Source organism: Oryzias latipes, chromosome 24 (genome assembly GCF_053564925.1).
Source record: "Oryzias latipes strain Hd-rR chromosome 24, Olatipes_Hd-rR_3.1".
In the NCBI taxonomy this organism is placed as follows: domain Eukaryota; kingdom Metazoa; phylum Chordata; class Actinopteri; order Beloniformes; family Adrianichthyidae; genus Oryzias; species Oryzias latipes.
This window is the reverse complement of record NC_136260.1, coordinates 4899973-4923415: the sequence shown is the minus strand read 5'-3', so window position 1 is coordinate 4923415 and position 23443 is coordinate 4899973. Positions and strand designations below refer to the sequence as shown.

The 23443-nt window shown below is 46.4% G+C and overlaps 1 protein-coding gene across 2 annotated transcripts in view; it reads right to left on the bottom strand.

The window, feature by feature from the left end:
- Positions 1–256: 256 nt before the first annotated feature.
- Positions 257–23443, bottom strand: part of mdn1 (midasin AAA ATPase 1) — a 55971-nt gene continuing 32784 nt past the window's right edge. For both annotated transcript variants that reach the window (XM_078942748.1, XM_011492147.4), the window contains exons 69-102: positions 20997–21121; positions 20755–20907; positions 20418–20527; positions 20248–20321; positions 19980–20169; positions 19758–19896; positions 19489–19635; positions 19291–19417; positions 16581–16686; positions 16388–16503; positions 15785–16180; positions 15487–15713; positions 15288–15407; positions 13849–14024; positions 13613–13774; positions 13398–13535; positions 12854–12992; positions 12592–12761; positions 12375–12500; positions 10625–10754; positions 10223–10506; positions 9978–10127; positions 5196–5297; positions 4910–5108; positions 4642–4815; positions 4407–4564; positions 3509–3598; positions 3095–3210; positions 2838–3012; positions 2690–2763; positions 1507–1621; positions 1343–1409; positions 1030–1172; positions 257–958 (exon numbers count right to left, since the gene is read on the bottom strand). In XM_078942748.1, coding sequence (XP_078798874.1) covers positions 773–958; positions 1030–1172; positions 1343–1409; positions 1507–1621; positions 2690–2763; positions 2838–3012; positions 3095–3210; positions 3509–3598; positions 4407–4564; positions 4642–4815; positions 4910–5108; positions 5196–5297; positions 9978–10127; positions 10223–10506; positions 10625–10754; positions 12375–12500; positions 12592–12761; positions 12854–12992; positions 13398–13535; positions 13613–13774; positions 13849–14024; positions 15288–15407; positions 15487–15713; positions 15785–16180; positions 16388–16503; positions 16581–16686; positions 19291–19417; positions 19489–19635; positions 19758–19896; positions 19980–20169; positions 20248–20321; positions 20418–20527; positions 20755–20907; positions 20997–21121 — 5104 coding nt within the window. In that variant the 3' untranslated portion in view covers positions 257–772. The remainder of the gene's footprint in view (positions 959–1029; positions 1173–1342; positions 1410–1506; positions 1622–2689; positions 2764–2837; positions 3013–3094; positions 3211–3508; positions 3599–4406; positions 4565–4641; positions 4816–4909; positions 5109–5195; positions 5298–9977; positions 10128–10222; positions 10507–10624; positions 10755–12374; positions 12501–12591; positions 12762–12853; positions 12993–13397; positions 13536–13612; positions 13775–13848; positions 14025–15287; positions 15408–15486; positions 15714–15784; positions 16181–16387; positions 16504–16580; positions 16687–19290; positions 19418–19488; positions 19636–19757; positions 19897–19979; positions 20170–20247; positions 20322–20417; positions 20528–20754; positions 20908–20996; positions 21122–23443) is intronic.

Genomic DNA, 23443 nt, shown 5'->3' with positions numbered 1-23443 from the left:
GTATCGATGTCTTTTATTTTGAAAAGACAGCTAAATGTGAGTAGATACCTGCTGCTTTTATGCAATATCTGTTTTAATGTACATTAATAAATAAGCTCCATGTCCATGAATGGGCTGCTTAATTAAGTTTTCTTATTAATCTGCTCAAAAAAACTTTTCTGAATTAAAGTCTAATAAATGATTTGGAGCTTTTTTTTTTACAATGTGTATAAACTTTGTTTATTTCAAGTCCGAAAAAAGGTATGTATTTCAGAAACACATTTTGTCATCGACTTTAATTGTAGACAACAGCTCAGCAAATCACACGCTCCTTTTCACCTTTTTGTCTTAAAGGTAAAAACACCTGCACAACAAGGACTGAAAATAAAAGTTCATGGCTTCTTCTTCAGTGTGACTTTTGAATTAAAACATCTGCAGAACTCCTGATTCATCCCTTTTTCTCTGATCAGAAGTTCAAAGCTTCAAGTCAATGACTGAGTTCACATTTTTTGGATCAGCTGAATGTTCTCATTCTTTTCCAGCACTACATGCCTTCTTTTATTGTGAAAGTGTGATTTGATCAGGCTCTGGTTCTGCTTTAAAGCTCACTGAGATGCTTCCTTGACAGACACCACGGCTGCTCCAAAGTGCTTGAGATAAGTTTGAGCTTCAGGTATGGGGGTCACTTCCATCACAGGTGAACGCATGGAGCTCCATGGAGCTCAGACCTGCAGGACAGCAGATCAGGAAAATCCTCTGCAGCTGTTCTTCTCCACCAGAGCGTGAACGGCGGTCATGGATCTGCCGCCGTCACCAGCTCGAACCACTGCCTGAGCGCGTCGCTCAGAGTCTCCGGCAGCGCGTTGACGTCCCGCAGGATGACGTAGAACGGGAAAGGGAACTCGTCCATGTAGGAGCGGATCTCCGGAAGTTCTCCTGGACCTTTGAAGATGGGAACCTTGATGTCCAGGATGGAGTCCTGCAGCACAGAGCTGGAGTTTAGCAGGAGGTTCCGGTCCAGACAGGGGACTCTGCGTCGACGCCTCTTACCCGTGAGTTGGGGTCGTCCAGAACCACAAAGATCACAAAGATGTTGGCGTTGCGTGCAGCTCGCACCGCCGCCGTCACGCGCTCCTTCCCCTCCAGGAAGAGGCCTCTGCCGTCAGACACGATGAGCAGCAGCTGAGCCGTCTCTGAGGAGGAACATCAGGGTCACAAACCAACATTCAGAGTGTGGAACTGTGCCTGGCATACAGAGATTTCTTCCCCCTTTTAAACATCTTTTGATCATTTCCTTTGGGCTAAGACAGTGAAGCAGTTGAAATGTTATGGAGTTGGAAGAAGCAGGTTGAGGACGTTTTACCTGAGCTGGAAGATCCAGGAATCTGCTGACGGGCTGAGAGGAACATTTTGGTGGACGTCTCCAAGAACTGCAGAACAGGGATGTGGACAGAGGTTAGAAGAACTTCTGCATCAAAGAGGAAACTATCATGATCCCCGTGTGGAAACGCCGAAGCTGCTTCCCACCTGTGCGATTCTGGTCTTCTTCTGCTGGAACTGACAGAGCCGGAGGATGCGAGCTCCTGATTCGTCGTTGAACTGCTGCTGGAAGGGATGCAGCAGCTGCATCTGCTCGCCAAAGCTGGAAAACACAAACAGAATGTGTCTATGATGTCACCACGCTCCTCATTTTTAGTCATAGAAGTTCAGCTAAACCCTGACTGCAGGACATCGGTGTTCATTCCTCAAATGTCAGCAATATTCCTGCATCTGAAGCTGCATAATACTCCCACCGTCGTGCTTCCCAATGTAATTCATGTTGATATTTGCTCTTAAACTTTAGGAAGCGTTTCTTCTGATCAGTTTTTTCAGTTTGGTTGTTTAAGGTGAGGACAATTAAAATGTCTTTTTAAGAAAAAGAAAAAAGGAGGAGGAGTCAAAGTTTTCTTGTCTCTTGAAGGATTTAAGAGTATCTTTCTAAATCTTAGTCTCACCAAAGACACATTTACATTTCTCTTCAGTTAAATATGAACTTCACCAAAGAAATCATTTCGTAAATTAAAGCTATGAGCAGTGATGCTCGCGGAGTTAGAAGGTGATGGACCAAAACCCCTAGAAGGAGTTTAAATTTGTGGCTGGCACTGAAGGGGATTTTTTTATTTATTTTTTTGGTGGAAAAATTGAGAAGTCGGCCTCCTCTCGAGGTCAAAGGTCAACGAAGCTTTGGTTGTGGTTGTAGACTTAAGCTGGCAGCATGTGTGTGGGAATTTGTGAAGATCACTCAAACAAAGATTTCATTTCCCGTATCGTGGGGAAAATCAAAAGCAGGCCATAGGTCCTGTGGCCATCCCATAATGATTTCAAAACTATTTTTGAGCATCATATGAGATTTTGGCCTTACTCACTTTGACGTTTTCTCCTGCTATGTTGTTTTTTTTTTTATCTATTGCAGGTGTGTGTGTGTTTAAGTGTGAATCCCTAAGTCCAAAATCCATTTTCAGCGGGTGCATCCACATTTTGGTGACTTTGTGAATATGTGGGGGGAGAAATGTCCGTTCAAAGATGTAGTAAGAAAAGCTGAATTGCCAAAATAAGCGGGTCCTTGCGGTCCAGTACCGCTGCAGGACAGAATGAAGACATTTCTGATTATTTGGGGGAAAATGCCAGTGTCTGCTCTCCATGTCTAAAGTGAGGCGTGTGCTGTTGTCACCTGCACACGGAAACCTGTCCGACCTCCAGCAGCGTCAGAGCGTTGACGATGACCGACAGCGACTCGAAGGCCAGCTGGAACACAGCAACACTTTGAATCATCTCGGGAGTTTCATGGACGGTTCTGGAGGAGGTCTGCAGGCTCTCACCTGTTTGGAGTGGTTGTCCACCATGCTGGACGAGTCGTCCACAGCCAGGCAGATCTGGTACTCCCTCTTGCTGGGTTTGGTCCTCCTCAGCCAGATCTTGTCCTTGCGGAACTGGCTGGCGATGTAAGGGATGACCTTCCTCATGTTCAGACGCTTGCCTGTGCGGTAGTCTCCCCTGTGGAGCGGACAGCACCACACGCGTCACATTGGTGCTCGAACCCCCGAAGGAACAAACGGGCGCGGCCTTCTGCACTCACCGCAGCTTGGCGGCCTGCGTCGGTTCCAGGATGAGGCGGAGTTGCTCGCACAGCTGCTGCGACAGAGCCGCCGTCAGGTTCTGGTACCGGTGCCACATGCAAGCTGCTTGGCTCTCCTGGAACACAAGCAGAACCAGAACGTCTGAGCTCTGCAGACATTGGTCTCTGGGGCAGACGTGAGAGAACGCCAGAACTCAACAAAACACCTGATCCTTCATGGAAAGCTTCCACCATCCAGACGCTTAGGAACCAAACTTTAACAAGATTTACATCAGTTATGATCTTCTGTGTCACCACATGATCACACTACCACCTCCATGCTTCTCTGGGTTTTTTATGCTGACAGAAGGATTCTAAGCAGGATTTAAAAGAAAGCCCCGGCCTGAGAGGAAGAGGAGTCCTGCTCCGCCTCACCTCCTCCTGCGTCCCAGGTCCCAGTCTGCTCCAGAGCTCCAGCTGCAGCTCCATCTCCTTCCTCAGCTCCTCTGGGTCGCTCTCCTCTCTCTGCACAGAAAGATGCAAATGAAACGGGTGGAATGCAAAGCCCAGCCTGAAGGGTCAGAAACGTCCCACAAGCTTCATCTCAACGCGGGACTAAAATATCTGAAAGTTTTTTTTTTTTTCTTGAGGACAAAAATATGTGGATTTTTTAAAAATGCAAGTCTCTGTCTCTGCCAGAATCCTTCATTTGGTGCCTTTGAGGTGCTGTGTATCAACATATTTAATTATTCTAGTTTGTGAGTATGTATTTATCTAATTTTTATTGCACCTTTGTAACTTTATTACTAAAAATATTTTTAAAATACTTTTAAATTTAGACCCAATTCATTTAAATTTTCCACTTTATGCGAATAAATTTCATTTTAAACTTGAATAAACTGCAAAACTGTAGTAAACTTAACTGTTGCTGTTTTATTTAAAGGTATTAAACCTTGTTTTCAATTCTAAAGCATTTTAAAAAGGTTGATGCTGGTACACGCGACCAGCACAAAGGTGATGGAAATTCATGTTGTTCACACGTAATGCATGCAGCCACGTGTGGACCCACATATATTTAAAATGCGCCCATGGTTGCATTTTAATGATGACCGCATAAACATAAATGCCTTTTTTCATTTAAAAAAGATATATTTGAGCCGTAAGTGAGAAATCCTTCATGAGTGAATGTTTCCTCCTCTAATGCATAGTAAATAAATAAAAAAAACAAATGAAATGTGTACATTTTGTTAGTTTTGATGAGACTCAAAGCAGCAACATTCATGCTTTTCTAAAAGCTCCTGAGATGAGCGAGGCTCAGAAGTATTCAGTAAACCTGTGTGGCCTCCATCAGCAGCTCTGGAACCGTGTGAACGGTGGACTCAGAGCTCCTTTGAGTTCGCTCTTCATCTCCAACTTGTTGTCGGTCCTTCTGCCTCTCGTCCTCCTCTTCCTCTCCCTGCCGCTGAACCTCCATCTCCCCGCTGTCTGCGCCTGGGAAACCAGATGATGAAGAGGGGATCAGAACGTCGTTGACTCATGGAGTCAGGCAGAGGAGGAGACGCTGAAACCTCTTTGGGAGGATCTGGAGGAGTCCAACTGCTCCGGTTTTAGCTCCTGGACCTCAGCGGCTTTGAGCTCCTCCTCCGGCTGCTCTGTTTCCATGGCTACATCCTCATCCTCCTGATCTTCGTTCAAATTCTTCTGCAGCCCCATTGCTTTCTGCTGCTCCAGACTGGCAACATCTGAAGCAGAAAGAGCAGTCCCTGATCAGGAGGCCATGTTTCTACAGAGATCATCACAGAGCACATAAACGGCCAGACGTCCTTCCTGTCTGACCATAAGTCTGAGCATCATGGTCCATCTCCCCCTCTCTGACGTGCTCGTGCAGGTCCGACTCCTGCTTGCCGTCGCTCGGCTTGTTTCTCTTGGAGCGCTCTTCACTGCTGGCCACCATCCGGAGCCGCTTGTTGACGCGCTCGTTGTAGTCCCCAGTGGACCGCTCCTCATCCGCTTGGCCCGGTTTCCTTTTGAAGCTCTGCGGGGAAAAAAAGACTTGCGGTGATTCAAACTGAAGACGACGATCAGAGGGGGAGATGAAGCAAAAACAAGCCAAAGGTCTGACCTGGGTCTTCTTCTGCGTCTGCGACTGAGAGGCCATTCTGGCCGTCAGTTTGGACTCGTGACCCTCTGACTGGCTGGCGTCCGCTGCTCCGCTGCCGTGCTCCTATCAAGGAATGAGACACATTTTTAAGCACCCTGCTTTAAATAGGATTGCGTTTTTGAAATGTTTTTGTTGCATTTTTCTGATGATAAAATGATTCAAAATTGTGTTTCAGAGCATTTCTTTATTCAAAATGTGGTGAATCAGGAGCAGAGAAACAAGTTTTTTAAAAACATTGCATTTGTTTCGTAGAAACTTCGCTGGGAGGTGCACAAGCTCCCTGCTCTGCTCTATTCCAAAGCATCCACTTTGTCCATCTTTGTTTTCCTCGTATGAGCTGGAATCTGGATCTGAACTGTAGATCAGGGGGGTGTTCCAGAGAGCAGGTTATGCTAGCTCCCACGGTAAGTTTGAGGCTAAGGAAGTTGATAACCTCAGCTTTCGGTTCCAAAAATGGAGGTACAGTATGTCAAGTTGCCATAGCAACTCATACTCTGAACATAACCTGGTCTGGAGCAGGTTTAGTTGAAGGTTAGTTTGTTTACAGAGAGGTGAAGCAGCATGGCGTGTCCATTTGAAGATGATTTAGTGGATGAAGAAGCTCAAATAATACTTTTTCCACCATAAGAGGGTGATAAGACCACACATGGATGTTGGAAAGAGAAACTTTTTACTTTGATCCAACTTAATTATTTGCTTCAGTTAAGATAAATATTTTTTTTAGTTAAGTCAGCTTAAAAATAACACGTAGTTTTCAGACAGTTATTTTACTTTCATTCAAATTAATTCAATCAAGTCGGTGTAACTTTGGTGCTGCTGTTAGATTGACACCGCAAGGAATTATGGGATACTATTCCCTTTGCCTGTCTGGACGGATTTGGGTTTAAGTGTGGGTTTTTGACCAAATGTGTTTAGTTGTTCAGCTGTTTTACTGTGTTTTGTCTAGTTATTTGTCCTGTTATGTTTAATTCTTTCTGAACCATGAGTGAGAGGGAGGGAGAGGATGATGAGTTTATTTAGCACCATTACTGTGTTGTAGTGTAATATTAAAGTCAGAGAAATGGTACATGACAATATGTTTTATGTTGCAAATCCATTTTATTGTTATAAAAATGAGAATATCTGCCGGCTCAAACTTAGACATATGAGAGTTCAAGTGGTACAATAAATTAAGATGGAAAAATCATTTAATTGAATTCGAGTAAAATGACATTTAGTTAGATAAATATGTAAATTTGAGTTGTAAAAAAAAATTATTGAATTTTATAGATGTAAGAAATTAGGTTGAAAAAAATTTAACTCAATTACTTGTTACCAATAGAAGTAATTCATTTAAATTGGATAAGTTATATATATATATAACTTAACTTATTATTCTTCATATGCCGTCATTAATCTCAGACTCCGTCTCACTGAAGTATAGCGCTTTCTTTTTTTTTCTCCACGTGTTTCCATGGTGACAACGGAAATTGGCGATCCATTGAGAATGTCTTTATGTACTTGCTGTGCACGTGCATTAACCCAGGGTTACCAAGTCGAGCGTAATTACACCAACTCATATCGGGTCTTTTGGAACCGACCTACCCAGAGTAAGCAAGTTCAGGTGGACTTCAGCCAGAGTTCAGGGTTGAAGTCAGGGTAGTTTTTTTTTTTTTTTTTTTTTTTTTTTTTTTTTTTTTTTACTTGTCCTGTCCAACAGCTGGGCAGACAGACGAGAGCTGAGGGCCTCTTGTGTTGGACATATTTTGCTTTAACAAGAGGGGTTATTAATCTTCTGACAAACCAAAGGTATGTCTGAATAAACCCCTTTTGTAATTGAGGCCAAACTTTATTAATTTCAATCATGTCTGAAAATCTTTGGTGTTGGACCGGACGGAAAAGGAAAGAGGTGAAGAAGAGAGAGGGACGTTAGAGAGAGGGGGGGGTAGGGGGTGATAATAGGAGGGGAAGGGGGATAAGACCATGAAGCAGCATACAGCAACAAGTTTACTGGTTGTTAATCATTATGGTAAGGTTCAAATGCAGTACAAAAAGGGCGGGGCCCTTCCACACACACACTCAAATGTTATAAACACACCTGCTAGCTGCAAAAATGTCCACCTATCGACATGTACACAAAACAGATAGTGTTCACACACGCATACTCATGCCTTAAAACCAACTAGTGTGAAATATTTCAGTCATTCAGTCATGCAAGCTATTAGTGCAAAGGTGAGCTAACACCAGTGCTCAGGTGAGGTTTTATGTTCTTCTAAAATGGATGGTGGAACGTGAAAAGAAGGAGGGAGAGTGCCCAGCCATCCCCACCCCAAGACCCCCACCGCAGCAGCAGCGGCAGCCGGAATCCCCCCAACGCCACACGGGAACCGGCAGGGAACAACCACCGCCCGGGCGACCAAGCCCGCCACCCAGGCCAGGGCCAGCAGGGCCGCCGCAAGGCCCCCAGAGCCAGAGGCCAGGGAAGCACGGAGGGAAAGAGAGCGCCGCCCCAGCCCAACCAGGAGAGCAGCCCCCCCGCCGCGCCGGGAGAACCCAACGCAGAGCCCCACCGGAGAAGGACGCCCACAGCCCCAAACGAGCACCCCACCACCACCCAGGAGTTCCGGGCATCCCCCCGCCCAAACCCCAGGTACGAGCCAGGACCCCCCAAGGGAGACCCGCTCCGCACTCCAGGCAGCCATCCGCCCGGCCCACGGTTGGTCCAGGGAGAAGCGAGGCAGGGGGCCCGCCGCCCCCGCCCAGGAGGGGGGAACCCCGGGGAAAAAAAGAGGGCCCACAAGGGGTGTTATAAATATGGCCCGACCAGGCTCGGCCACAGTTGGAAATTTGGCGGGGCCCAGCACTCAGGAGCAAGGACCAGAACCCACCCCCCAGGGACCAGACACCCCGGCTCAGATGTAATGTGAACTCCCCCACCGCGCGGAGAGACCACCGCCGGGCCCAGGAAGCCGGCACCCCGGGGACACGGCCGCCGTTGCAAAGGGGCCCGCACCCCCCACCAGGGAAGAGGCAGGGGACAGATGGACCCAGGTCCCACCTTCCTTGCAAAATGTGTGTGCGTGTATGTGTGTTTGAGATGGTGTGTGTGTGCATGTGTGTGTGTTTATGTTGGGATGTATATATTGAGGGGGGAGGGGTGTGTGTACTAAGGGGGGTGCAGTTAAAATTGGCGGGTAGGGCACTAAGGGGACATCTCCTGATTACTCACAGTGACGTCCCCTCACCCTCCCCACCAAGGGGCCCTAAATGTCTAAGGTGCGGTTAAAATTGGCGGGTAGGGTGCTAGGAGGACATCCGCTGCTTGCTGGCAGTGATGTCCAAGCACCCCCCCTACCAAGGGCCCTACATGTCTAAGGTGGAAATAAAACCGAAAGAGGGGGGGGCCCACTCCATACGGCAACCATAGGAGGGGGGCCACTGCCTAGTAAACCCCCCCCCCAAGGCTCATCGCAGGCTAAGCCCCCCACCCCCTCACCCTGTTATGAGGTTATATGAGGAAGGGGGTAAGATGGGGACAGCTGATAGACTGTCCCCCGGTGGTCAAACAGCTGTCCCCCGCCCCCCCCCCAGCAAGGGGGCCAGGCCCACCCAGCCCAGGGGCCCCACCCCCGGAGGCGCCGACACCCCAGGCCCAGCAACACCCCCCCCACACAGAGAGAGAGGAGCCAGAAAGCGCCGGCCCCCCCCGGAGCAAGCCCAGGCCCCCACCCCCAAACGCCGGCCCTAGAAGAGCTCTGGTCAGGCCTCGACGGGACCGAGGCAGCCAACCGGCCGGGGAAACCGCCGATGGCCTCAGCGGAGACCCCGACCCGTCAACCCCCCCTGCCCCGTACCAATAGTGGACCCCCCCCCCCCCTCCCCCAGAATGCCCACCCACAGGTCAGGGCCGACAAGACCCCCCCCCCCCCCAGACCCCGCAGCCGAAGCGGAGGACAGGGTAGTTTAAACATGCTTCCTGGAATACCCCCCTGCTTCCTGGAATACCCCCTGGACAGCTCTGATATTAACCAACATTTTGTTGCACCACAGATGTAAGTTAGAGGTTGTGAGGACATGCAAGCTAGTGGGAGAGCATGTAAACACACGGATGATGGGAAATGTGGGAGGCTTACTCTGCACCAGATAACTCTGGTAAATTTCTAATGACCTCCAGCCGCTCTGCAGAAACTATGTCCTAGAAAGCAATGCAGGTTTGTTGACTGTGGATAAAACGGCAGAATCGTAATTAGAAGGCCGCTGGGAACGCTTTGAAAATGGATGAAAAGATGATTTAACTGCAGCAGTCTGAAGCCAGCCTCAACAGGAATACTTCAGTAATTTCTAAAAAACGGTGAGCCCAATTGTTATACTCCCACCTCCGTGCTTCAATATTCTGTTTCTCTCCTAAAAAAAAAATGCTGATTGTGTCCGTTCTTTTTTTAATCACGTTAATCTCGCTTTAATCTATAGCTATTGTCTATTATGTAAGGGAGATGAAGCTCAACGAGGAGTCTTATCATAAATTAAATGATGATGTGGGGGCCTGATCGCGTCTGACTATTACTTCTGTTGTCCGATCATTTCTGATTATGAACACCTCAAACACCATCATCCTGCTTATACCATGGTCACATGTTTGTTACTTTAATTTAGTTATTTTTAATTTGATACGCGGTGCAATGTGTTGTCATGGTACACTGCCCTTAGAGGCAGAGGCAAAGCCTTATGGGTAAAAAGTCCTGTTGTGGGTTGTTTTGAGGTTACCTCTTTGGCCTGGTCTCTCTGCGACGCCTCCCCTGCCACCTCCACCGCCGCGTCACTCTGAAGGTTGTCTTCTCCAGTCTGACCGTCTGTGCTGTGCTCCTTCCTCTCAGCTGAGTCAGGGTGCTCCTCATCCTCACCTTCTTCCTCATCCTACGAGTCCCAGAATTAAATAAAAGACATTCTTTGTGAGAGCAGTTTCTGAGTTTACATCCTCTCCATCTTCCTCTCTGGATCTCCATCCACACCTTTGGGTGGTCTCCTTTGTCCACAGGAACCGCCGGCTCCTCCTTATTTCCTGCATCTCTGTCTTCTTTCGCCTCTTCTGTTTCTTCACCTGGCTCCTTCTCTTCCTCCTTCACTTCTGCCCCATTGCCTCCTTCCTCCTCGTTCTCCTCCTCCTGAGTTTTGGGCTCCTGACCCTCTGCCTCTTCAGGCTGGTTCTCCTCCATCCCCTCCCCTCCGTCTTCAGGCTCTTCCTCCTTCACTTCCTGGTCCATGGCTTTCTCATCGAGGTCAAATGGGTTCTCCCCTAAGGAGTTGGAGCCAGCAGGAGACGTTAGGCCTCAGTCAAAAAAAGAAAATCAAGCACAGATGTTCTTCTGGACTCCAACGACATTTCTCCATTGAAGGAGAACCCTCACACTCACCCTCTTCTTCGTCGCCCCCCTCCTCATCGTCGCCCAGGGCAAGGTCTTCAGGCAGGTCCATTGGCTCCGGCTCGGCCGCCTTCTCCTGCTGTCCGTGATATGGGTCCACCTCGTTCTCGTCAAAGTCCCTCTGGAACCGACAGAGCAGAACTCTGAGCCGTTTCTCAATCAGAACCCATTTCTGATGCACGTTCAAATGTTGGATTCTTCATGAAACGATTGTTTCTTTTGCAAAACTAAAAAAAAAAAGTTAGTCTGTTTCAAGAGGGCATGTGGAGAACCTCAGGGCTCTATTCTGAAAAACAAATTGTTTCCCTCGTGAGGTTCTCTTGTCTGGCAAATTGGCTGAACATTTGTGCTTTAAGAAATTTTATTTTGAAGGCATCAGGAGCTGATTGATAAAGGTTAGAAAAATTGTGTTTTCTATTTTGGAGAAAAGCAAAGAATCATTTTAATTTCAACGACTGTCTTAATCATTCATGTAATAACTAACACAAAAATTCCCCATCCAGGTTTTTGTTTTAACCAGACTAAATAAACAACTGCATTGAATAAAACTGCTTTTTGGATGATCTTTTTTCTAAGTTGTTCAGAATGTAGCAGGAACTAGCAGAAGAGATCACATGTGTAAGTTTCATTTCACTGGCTCCCAGTTGATTCTAGAATCAAATTAAAAATCCTTCCTGTTTTGAAACTTCAACTTACAATTAAAGACCTCATAGTCCCTTACCAACCAAACAGAACACTTCGCTCACAAAATGCAGGACTGCTTGTGGTTCCTAGAATTAGTAAAATTACGGTTGGAGGTAGAGCGTTTAGCCACCAAGCCCGTTTTATGGAATAAGCTCCCAGCTCATGGAAGAGAGGCCGACTCAGTTTCTACATTCAAAGTTAGACTGAAAACATTCATCTGTGGACAGGCTTATTGTCAGACTAGCTAGTAATCAGAGAATATGTAACTTACTGTTAATGTATTTAAATTAAACTTAAAATTAACAGGCTGCTGCAGATCCTGCCTCCATCTACGACCTGACCCGACTCTTGCATCACACACACTTCAAAGGATGATCTGATCCCATTGCAACCACACAAATATTTTCAAGGGACCTTCAGATCCCACCTGCACTACAATCTATCCACGACTGTACCCACAGACTTCTTCTCTAAGGGTTCTGGTACATCGCCTGTCCGTCCTGAGGGAGGATCCCTCCTTCATGTGGAAGGAGGGATCCTTTCTTTACCGTTAAGGAGGGTCTTAGGTAGGGTTGCCCAGTTTATTTTTGTCTGTTTAGTTTAGTAATCAGCTATTGAATTCTTCATAATTTCATGTTTATTACACAATTACCAGTATGAAGCCCATTGAGACGCCTATTGTTGTAATATTAGACTATAGACATAAAACTGACATGAATTAAGCTTCATTTACCAGCTAAGCTATAAAATCCTCAATTTAGACATAAATGAAAAATTATGTTTAAGTAAAACAACATGATAAAACTAAACATAGATCAAAGAAAAAGGCACAAAATAATAAATTTGCGTTTGTGACGAAGCCTCATTTCCAGGTGCTGTGGGTCATTTCTTTAATACATTAATTCCATTTTTCTGGTTAATCATTTAGTTTTTTTTGGCACAGTTTAAACCTGAAACTTTCTATAAAATCAAAATAGCTTAATTTTCGGGTCTGAAGCTAAAAAAGTAAAAAAAAGTCTTTAAGGCAGGATTTGAGTGAACTTGGTGGAGGTCCCACCTGATCTCCTTGCTCATTGATCTGCTCTCTGTCATCCTCATCCGTTTGTTCTTCTTCATTCTTCTTCTCCTTGTTTGGTTCTGCAGAGTCCAAGTTTTCGTCTTTGGCCACGAGCTCGGACTCTCCCTGAAGTTCAGCACAAGAGCAGAAAATCGAACACAAGCTTCTACAGATGAAGATCCGACAGGTCGTGTTTTCCTCAGCAAAGTGGACAAACCTGGTCCATGCCCTGTCCAGACTCCTCCTCTTTGTCACTTCCATCCTCGTCTTCATTTTCATCGTCCCCCCACATCCTCTCATCTAGGGTGTCCGTCTGACCTTCTCCTAGATCTCCCATCTTCTTGTCAAGCTCCTCATTGTCCTCTTTGTCCGACTCATCGTCTTTATCTGGAGGAAAACATGCGCTCAGAAACCTATCTGGATCCTACAGATCCCAAACTGCCGGACCCTCCCATCATCTCCGGGTCTGACCGACCCACCTTCTTCTTCGTTCTCATCTCCATCGTGCATCTGGCCGTCAAAGTCCTCCGACATTTCTATGGCGTTCTCCTCTGACTTTATGTCTCCCTTCTCCTGCTGCTCCTCCTTTTCCTGACCTTCCTGTGAAGTGTCCTCCACCTGGAAGAAGAAAACAGGAGGCTACAATCATCCCATTTACAGGAGACGATCCCGTCTGTGCGTCTCTGAATTCCATGTCTGACATGTCCAACATGGTCCAAAACGTTTGACAGATTTTGTGAAGCCGGCTTTTAAGTTTTCGGGGTGTGGCCTTTCAACAAGCTCAGTCCTGATTGGCAAGAGTGGTTGCCATAGAAACATTGACTTAGACCAATCAATGCTTACAGATAACGTCTGGCTCCAACATGGCGGCATTAAAATGACGACTGAATTGACTTTATTGGAGCTGGAAGTAAGTTGTTTTCTATGGATGATGTCACACTCAGCTCCAGTTCTCTTATACAGTCTGTTGTGTATTCAGATGTGTCTGTGTGTGTGTGTGTTTGCGTGGAGGTCACTCATCACCTGATCTTCGTTCTCAATCTTGTCGCTGACATCTTTGGTGCCTTCGCCCTCGCCGATCCCACCCCCTTCGTAGTCGTGGAACTCCGTGGCGCCCTCCCCATCCCCTCCCGGCATGAGTTCCTGAGGGAGGCAGAAGCCCTGAGGAAACACCGCAGACCTGGTTAGCTCGGCTGAGCCGCGTCCTCTGGCTGCACCGTCACTTCAGTGGCGAGGACCTTCTGAGCGAGCTCTGTGAAGATGCTGGCCAGGACGGACAGCAGCTTCCCGGTGCTCCGGTGGACTCCCACCAACACAGTCAGATAGTAGCGCAGCATGTCGCAGTAAATCTCCAGCAGTGGATGCAGACGCACCACCCTCCTGCAGGCGTCGTTGACCTCCTAAGCGTGAACCAGAAGACAGATTAACACCCAGAGGAGTCTGAACACAGTCAGACACTCCCAACCGTCTGCACCTGAAACTCCAGAGGAGAACACGAGTCTCTGCGCCCCCTCAGGGTCTGCAGAAGTTTCTCCAGACGGACGCAAACGTCTCCCGCAGAGAGAGAGTCCAGCTCAGCCTCCAGTTCCTCCTCCAGGAGGCGAGTCAGGTGGCCCGGCTTCAGCAGGTCCTCCTCCTCCTCGGCATCATCTGAGGACAGAATAAAAAATCTTTGAGGAACATCTCCAAAAATATTAACTTCATCAAAAACTCCAATGGTTATCGTTTGTCAGAGAAACAGGGAAAGTCATCTATCATGTAGAATCATAACAAACTAACTTGATGATTATGGTTTACAGGAAATACCAAAATTCAGTGTTGGAAACTCATGGAGTTAAATCCTAAACAGTGAATTAACTAAAATATTCCCAGAGTCTTTAAACCCCAATCATGAAAGGGACTGCTGATTCAACAGATGTCTATTAGACAGTCGTCCACGCCATTCACAGAGCTTAAACAGTCCTTGCTAAACAAGCTGGTTGTTCACAGACTGCTGCATCCAAGCACAATAACAGAAGAATGAGTGGAAGGAAAAACCCCTTCACTGCCAGAGAGAACTGCAGTCTGAGAGAAATCCATTTGAGAGTTTGGTGAACATCCCAGAGTAGACTGTGGCTGCAGTCAGAACATCCATGTATGCAGCATTCCCTTCTTTATCATGGGGGTTACGTTCTGAAAATAACCCTCCAAAAGGTGCAACAACAGGTGTCATCTGAAGTTTTACAATAAATAATGATGTTTTAAGACTGTAAAACTCCTCACTACACACTTTCTACACTTTTCTCAAACAGGCATGAACACTTTCACACTTTTCTCTTCAAAACAAAGATCTGCTCTGATGGAAGACTTATATACATTTGGCAAAATAACCATATTCTGTGCAGGACACGTGGCACGGAGGAGATCACTTGACAGCAGATTATGGGCAGTTAGGACACAGAGAACATTGCACTGTAAAAAGAATAATTAAAACATGCAAAATTGCACTGAAATGGCGAGACTACAAAAGGTGAACCGTGATATAGTGAGTGCGCTGTATGCAAATGTCGTGTTTTACACTGATAAAGGGCATTTTTGGGTTCTGACTAAAGGCATATGTTTCAGTTTTGGGTCCAAACTTTTCCTTTTTTTTAACCGTTACATCCTTATCTCTACAAAAGCTCAAGGGAACAACTACTCCAAATAAAATACAGCTGCAAAAAATAACTTATTTGGAGACAAAGACAATCAGCAGCAGAAACAAGTTTTAAACTGAAGGTTCAGATTTTAACTCCTGACGTCTTTCTTCATAGCCTGAGGTTAATGTTTCAACAATATCTTTGACATCAAATGGTTTCCTCCTGCTGCTGCCGTAGATGCAGGTCAGATCGGTGTTAAAATGAGCCCTCATGGCTGCTGGTCAGCTGGCCTCACCTTTCCCGTCTTTCCCCTGGTCTCTGTGTCTCTTGACTAGAGTCTGGACGGCGCACAGAACCGTGTTGATGTTCGCCTCCAGCTCAGCAGAGAACTCGGAGGAAAAACTCGACTGATCGTCTGAAAAAGAGTAGATTGACCGTCAGTGCTCACAGGTAGCGTGTGATCTGTTGCCGTGAATTGTTGTTCCTGCAGTCACCTGACGGCTGAGGTCCCAGGCAGAGCAGCTGCGTCCTCCAGGCTGTGAAGTCTGCGCTGAAGGCCTCCGTCTGCGCTCGAACGAACTGCAGGCTCTGGGTCACAGCCGGCTGACAACCAGGACCACCCACAGACGTGGACAACGAGAAGAGCTTCTCTATGCCGGACATCTGAGCCGCCACGCCTCCCAGCTGCTCCACTGCAGAGCAGCACGTGTCAAAGTTGCTCCTGCAGACAGATACGCCATGGTCCAAACTGGTTTTCCCATCCGGCTCCTCAGATGTCAGAGCGGCTTTTACCATGTGAGCAGAACTGAGCCCCCCTGATCCACAGAACTCAGGTCCTGCTGGAGGTTCTGGGTCCTCTGCAGCATCTCCACCACATGCTGGTGGAGCTCCGTCCACACAGCATCCCCCCTCCTCATGAGGCAGCCTGGGGGCTGGCGCAGGGCCTCCACTGGAGACACACAGCTCAGAGGGGGCTGGCTACTCGCTTGCTCCCTCTGCTGGCCATCTTCAGGACAGCACTGCAGCAGCCAGCACAGCTGCTGCAAAAGAGTGGCACACTGAGCGGCCAGCGCCCGGCCCCTCATCAGCCAGTCCTGGAGGGAATCTTGGGGAGGGAGGGTGCACCCTGAGTCCACAGGGGGGGTCTGGGTGTGAGCTTTAATACTCTGGATGCCGTTGGTCAACTTTCTGGAAGAGAAGAAACCTTAATTCAGTTTTTATTTCAATTTTATTTATATAGATCATATTGGGCTTCACCTATCGTACAAAACATTAAATCGGTTATAAAATACAATAGCTGATTGCTAAACTAAACAGACTAAAATAAACAGGGCATCCCTGCCCTTTGACCCCCTTCTCGGTAATGAAAAACTCCTAAAAACCATCCAGACTCACCGCAGGTCGACCCAGCGCTGGGTGATCCGGACCAGCCGGCGCCTCTGTCCCAGCAGCAGCTTGAACAGGTGAGAAGAGAAGCCTCGACAGCGGTCTATGTTCGCCACACCCAGCTCCTTCAGCCACGGAGAAACACAGATGTGTGAAGCAGATGCTCTTCAGTGAACGCCCTGCCGGCGCTTTGCTTCCTCACCTTGGCTGCGTGCTGCAGAGCCGTCTGCAGGGCTGTTCTCCGGGCCCACGAACGGTAGAAGTATTTCTGACAGCCGTCCCACGCCGTCAGCAGCTCTGTCAGCAACCTGCAACAATGGAAGTTCTATTTGTGCAGTGAATGGCAGAAACGGTTCATAGCAACCAAGTCAGTGGGATAAATCTTCAGGGAGGAGTTTGCACACGTTAAAAGTATTGGCGTGACTCCAGATTTAAATCCAAGAGCGTCTCTCACAAAAGGTCAAAGGTCACGTCCGCACTTCATTTTTTAATCATCTATAAACAGACTTTTAGTTTCCATTCCAGAAGTTTACAAGGAAAACATTGACTTTTATCTCCTAAGTGTATGTGTTCCATGTGTTTAAAAGTCACCTAGGGGATCATTTTGAAACTTTTATCCTCTGATCCTCCTCAGCAGCTGTCTTTTTATGTTCAGCCTCGATTCCTTCAGTCCCTGTCAGATTATCTCAGTATCTGCTCAGTTCTAGCCTGTTACCCTCTGATCCTACTTACTAGTCTGTTTTCAAGTTTATCTGTTTAAGCCCTGAACAGTTTCTGACCTTTGCTTTGGTTTTGGATTACAGACTGGAATATTGGCTCTTTGGGTGGATTTTTGTTCTGACCCCTAGATTAGGATGCTGGTTCAGCTCCTAAAGACCCACTCAGATAAAAATTCTGTCTTAACATGTTCTCGTGGTATATTTCTTATAATAATAATGATAATAATAATAATAATAATAATAATAATAATAATAATTAATGCTTTATTTATCCCACAATGGGGAAATTCTTCTCCGCATTTTGACCCATCCCTTGGGGGGGGGGGGGGGCTGCAGACTGGCCGCGCTCGGATGGAGGACATTTATCCAAATTGCATTTTGGAATATTTCTTTACTTAAATCTTTGTGAATCAGGAGCAGAGGAAAATATGTGATTTAAAAAACAGTCTCCCTGCTCTGCTCTATTCCGATCATCCACTGTTGGACAAGTAGATCCATGACCGTCTGAGCTGGAATCTGGATCAGAACTGGATAGCTAAAATATTGCTCACCATTTTTGTTGCACCGCTAATGTCAGGTTGGGGTTGTGAGGGGCTGTAAGCTAGCAAGTGAGAATGTAACGGTTATAAGTGACGGGAAGGGGGGCCTGGGTTGCTCTGCGCCAATATTCCCGCCCACAACTCAGACAAATTTTGAGCGAACTACTGCCACTCTGCAGAAACCATGTCCTAGAAAACGACCCTGGTTTGTTGATTTTTGCCTAAAAATGACAATCATAATTAAAAACAAAAAAACACTGGGAATGATTTTACAATAGATCAAAAGCTGATCGGACTGGGACCTTCAACCTAGAGTTTCACCTCTACGTGTCGCCAATTTCTCGCTCACTCTCTGTTAATTCATAATTGACTCCTTCTGTTGGTGAGGCCTTTCCACAGCTACCTTCTGCTGACCTGTGCTGTTCTTAAGAGGTTAAATAACTGAATAAGTAAAACAGTAGCCGTGTTTACATGGGCAAAAGTAATCGGAAAGAACGCCTGATCGGAAAGAAAATGCGTCATGTAAACGCGCCGTTCAGAATACTCTGCCCCGATCAGACTCGTTCGGATCAGAATTTCTTTCCGATCGAGATTGGTGGGTTATACCGATTGTTGATCCGATCGTGGATCATGTAAACGGTCATTCCGATCGTGTGTCACTTCTGCTCTGGTTTACGTCACGCATAGACGGTGTTTCACTGACAGAAAGCTTTGGAGCGCATACGGGACCGACCAGCTGCTCTGTGGACGCCCCGTGAAAAGCGCCGCTCCGCTCTCGCCCCGCTGGCTCTCCCCTCTCTTTCACCCCTCACGAGGGAGATGCGGGGGGGATGCGTGTCCACTGACGTCTGGACCCGGCAACCGAGCTCTGCGTTCGGGCTCCGGTGCCAGTGGACCGAGTGAACCTCTCTGAGCAGAGCAGCTGGATTTATTAATGTGTTTGAGGGGAGGGTGCTTTGTTACGTGTGCGTTTTGTTATGTGTGAGAATCTGGACTGCGAGCCGAACCGCCGCTCTGGTTTAGCGGCTGCCGGACTCACGAAGACAGAGCAGAGCTCGAGCCGCCAGCTCACACAGCCGTCACATGGATTTGTGTTTCCAGTTGTGCCCCGACAAAATAAAGGCTGATGTTATTCCCACACATTTACTTGCAGCCAAGCTGCAGATTGCAGCGTTTCCCGCATGGTTGGTCCTGGATTTTGTGTCCATCAAAAAAGGCTAATGTTGTTAGCCTCTCCTAACACTGGGTTCTTTCAGCTCCGTACTTCTTCCACAAAAAAAGCACTGACCACGCGGATTAAATATAAAATGATGAGCGAACAGGCGCTTCATAATGTTAAGAACATTAATAAAAGCCAGTTTGGAAGATCGCCTCGTATATAACCGAGCTGCTGCATAAATGTATGCGACAGGAAAGGTTTGTTTACAACGGGACACATTTCCCTTCCGGTTTTTCGACACTACTGCGCATGCCCAAATTATTCATTCCGACCGAAAGTGTGACCCATGTGAATGTTTCTTCTAATCGGAAAAAGGTTTTTCTGTGCCCATGTGCACGGTTGAATTGTAACCCGACTATTGATCCGATCAAGATATTCTGTCCATGTAACCGCGGCTATTGACGTTCTCAGGAGTCTGTTGGGTTAGACAGTTACATGTTCTCAGCAGGGTCCTGGGTGCTCCCAATAGTCACTGCTGGTTTCATCTCCAGCGGCTGAATGCTTAGAGTTTTCTCAGGGTCTGTGGTTCTGCTCCACGTCAGGCCTTTGCGGTACGACAGGCCTGGAAAGACCAGAAAAGGGTTGAAGATCTGAAGCACTGAGAGGCAGAAGGTCCAGGAGGAAGCGGCTGACCTATGGCAGCGAGCATCTTGAACAGGTCGGACAGAGCCCTCTGCTTCTGCTGCAGGATGTGCTTCACCTCAGCCTTCTGCTTCTCCTTCTCCACAGTCAGGTCAATGTTCAGGCTCTGCAGCTCACGCATGTTGGTGATGACCTCGCCTGGAAAAAGCCCACAGAGAAGGTTTGCATTTTCCTTCAGACACAATCCAGCAGCCAAAAGGCTCTGAACTCATAGCTGTGAGTGCAGATGGGAAGTGGAAGAGCAATTTGGATAAATGTACCAGTGAAGCAGTCGAGATCTTCCGTCAGCTCAGGCACCGGGTTCTTCTTCAGCAGCTGAACACACATCTTCTTCATCTTCCTGAACAGAGCAGGCAGACGGGCCTGTAAGGATTCGGCTTCGCCTTCTGGACCATCACCCTGAAACACAGAAAGCAGCTGAGTGGAGAACAGCATCTTCATTAGAAGAAGCTTGAAGAAGAGGACGGTGGACTTTATGAGACCTCCACATGCAGATCTTTGCCCTTTCCAGGTGGGGTGTTCCTCAGCGCCCGATGGACACGATGAAGAGGGGTTTCCTCCAGGTTAGCGTCCACATCATCAGGGTTTAAACTGCTTCCTTGCTCCACCAGAGCAGGAACACTGGGACTGCTCAGAGCTTCCTCAAACTTTTTGACAAACTTAAAGAGTGTGCTGAAAGAGGAGGAGAACAGGGCTTTTGGGGGAGTTTGACCTTCAGTGTTGAAGTTCAGAAGGACGTGTCAATCATACCGGTGAGTCTTATCCACAGACTGCTTGATGGACCAAAAGCTGACATCATTCCACTTGGAGATCTTCACAAAGTCCTGAAAAGAAGGAGTTTGTCATCACAGCAGAGCTCAATGAAGCTGGGAATATTCATTCATGGTTAAGGTGGACCATGGCAAAGCATCTGCATGTACCCTGAGCTCCTTCTCAATGGGTTGCCTGAGCTGAGTGATTCTGGCCTGGATGCTCTCGGAGAACTGGCTGTAGTATCTGTGGAGGTTCCACAGGAGAGCCAACAAAGACTCTGCAGACACAGAGAACCAGGTAACATCAGAGCCAGCAGCAGATGCTGGACCTGATCTGAATATCAGGAGCATGAAAAATGTCTTCAACTGCCTCCTTCTGCAATCATTTAGTATTTGGAAGCTGATTTTTTTTTGTTTTTTCACACAAAAAAAGTAACAGCAGAAAGAGATTTTAAACACAAATTTTGTCACCACTGTTACAAGACTCGGTGGGGGGGGGGGCTACCTCGTCCGGGCTGGTCCGACACCAGCAGGAGGTGGCAGTGGAAGTTCAGCAGCATCTGCAGGCGCGTGTGGAAGTCGCCCAGAGTGGAGCCTTCAATGAAGGCCTGGAGCGTGGAGGACGCCGAGGACAGAGACAGGCGCTCCTCTTTCTCACCTGGAGGAGGAAGAAGAGGAGGAGGAAACCCTTCATGTCACACCGTGGAAAGATCTCCGCATCAATGGTTTTTAAGGTGTGATATTCACCTGCGTTGTGCTCCGTCCTCTGCTCCTCTAGATATCGTTCCACCAGCTGGTAGATGGCAAACCAATGCTTGCTGGATTTTTGCGTGTGTCGGATCATCGCGTTGTCTAAACTGCTTGACCAACAACTAAAAACAAAACATCATCAGCTAAGATCTGAGCTACAGCTTTAGCTTCTTCACCTGCAAACAATTTTGCATGTCTGAATCCACACATTTATTGAAAACCCAGTCTGGAGTGGTAATGGCTTAAAAACACGCATGAAAAGTGGGAGGAAAACCAGATTAAACCAGTTTGAGAGAGATTTTTCCAGAGAAACAAGCCAGTTAGAACTGCTCTGATGCCAAACCACAACAATCAGGGATGTAACTATCAAACCACTTGATCAGTGAATTGATTTATATTCCTAAAATCCAACCTGTTTGATCTGCCAGAGGAAAGTGAACCATACCATTAAAAAAATCATTTTAAAATGAAATAAACTGATGATAATCTATCTTAGAAAATACCATCTGGTTTGGGGCATAGTAAGTTTATTTTACTATATTGTAAAACGACCAAGTGCATCAGCGTACAGCACACAAATGACGTCAGCAAAAACTGATCATTCCATCATTCCAGTCCAATGTGTGGACAGACTTTAAATAAAGTCATGTGACCATCCAGTGTCTAGAATGTTCAACAGTGGTGAACTTTAGGAATTACCATTCATTCTAGTTTACTTGTTTGTTTGGACACATATTTAATTTCCACTTGATGATCTGGAAGAAATCCAAGAATCTGGAAAACTTCACTGTTCAGTAGCAGGAATTTCTGTCTGAGTCTCACTGCTGGAAGTTTAGATAAAGATGATCTGGATCCATTTCAGGTCAGAGAATCGGATCCAATCGCATCATTCAAAATGAACCAAATTGACAATGAATCATATGGGAAACCACAAAATAGGACAGGAATCCAATTGTTAAAATGAATCATTACACCTCTAAACACAATAGACCAGTTCACAGATATGAATGTACAACACAAAGGGGCAAATATGGCGACCACCAAGTCATAATTTAGCCATCATGATACATATTCAAAGTCAAAATCACAGGATCACCTGCAGTTAGTCTGTTGATGGATCAGTTATTATGTAACAGATGTGATGCAAACATCTCAAACTCCCACCAAAGACCAGGAAAAATGGAGGGATTGTTGCAAAGCATTTCACTTGATAATTTATACTGAGAAGTTATGATTTTAACTAGATGATAACTGTTTCAATATTAGGCCTACATGATGCATTATTTATTAAATTAGAGATCTACACTACTAGAAGAAGACTAAAATGTGCCATATGGACCATCTTTGAATTGTTCATGAAAGGCATCCTGCATTTTTGTTTAACAGAAACTTCTCCGTAATAATGGAAAACAATCAATCCTCACACAGATTTAAAATATGGTTGAGTTAGTGATGCAGATGCTATCCAGCTTTAGCCGCCAACCATGGTTGTGAGCGTCATCTGATCTGGAGTGATATACGATTATATCAGAATGCTACAAATGTAGAAACTACTTTAAAGTCACTGAAACTAGACTGATGGTAAATGTCAATTCTGCTAACGATATCAGAACAGCCTGAGCTTTAGAAGTAATCCTTATTTTGGTGCTTTTCCATTGCAAACATCTGCAAATTGATTCCCCTAAATGGACGCTGCAATCCATCCCTTCTAGAAGCCGCTGTTACATTCAAAATCACATAGAGCAGGGGTGTCAAACTCATTTTGGTTCGGGGGCCACATTTAAGCCGTCTGATCTCAAGTGGGCCGGACCATAACATAAAAGCAAAATGACAGCTTTGTTTTAGTTTTTTACTCAGTTGGGAAAAATGCCTCAATCAACATAGTAGCCTAATCACTTGGATCTCAAATAAAATTAATTTCAATTAAAGAAAAGTTGGTCTATTCAAATTAATACAGACTGAATGTTTTATATCTGACACTGAAGCAAACCAGAAACTTTTCTTTATGGTGAGTCTCTAAGTGGTGCTGGATGTCATATTCTTTGAACACTGCGTTGTTGATGACATACAAAGCATTTTGGTTTTGCATTCAGCTTCGTGAACGAAAGAAAAAACTCTGTCCACTTTTCCTGGAAGGCTCTTCACTCCACTTCACGTTTGACAACATTTTGGTCATTAGGGTGTCGCTACTGATCATCCTCATAGCAAGATAACAGCGGTAAAGCTCATAGGGAACCAAGGTGCATCCTACCCAGACGCAGAGCTGTTATGTTTCGCTTTTGGCACGTGCAGAGATATGCTGTTTCACCTGTTTTGCCTTTCCTTTGCTCCCCCTAGTGGCGGAATTGCACATTTCGGTTCTTTCTTTAAAAAAATCATAACTCGCCACAGGAATGGACTAGAAACTTGCTTTCTTTTTTTAATCATCCTTATGATTTTTACTC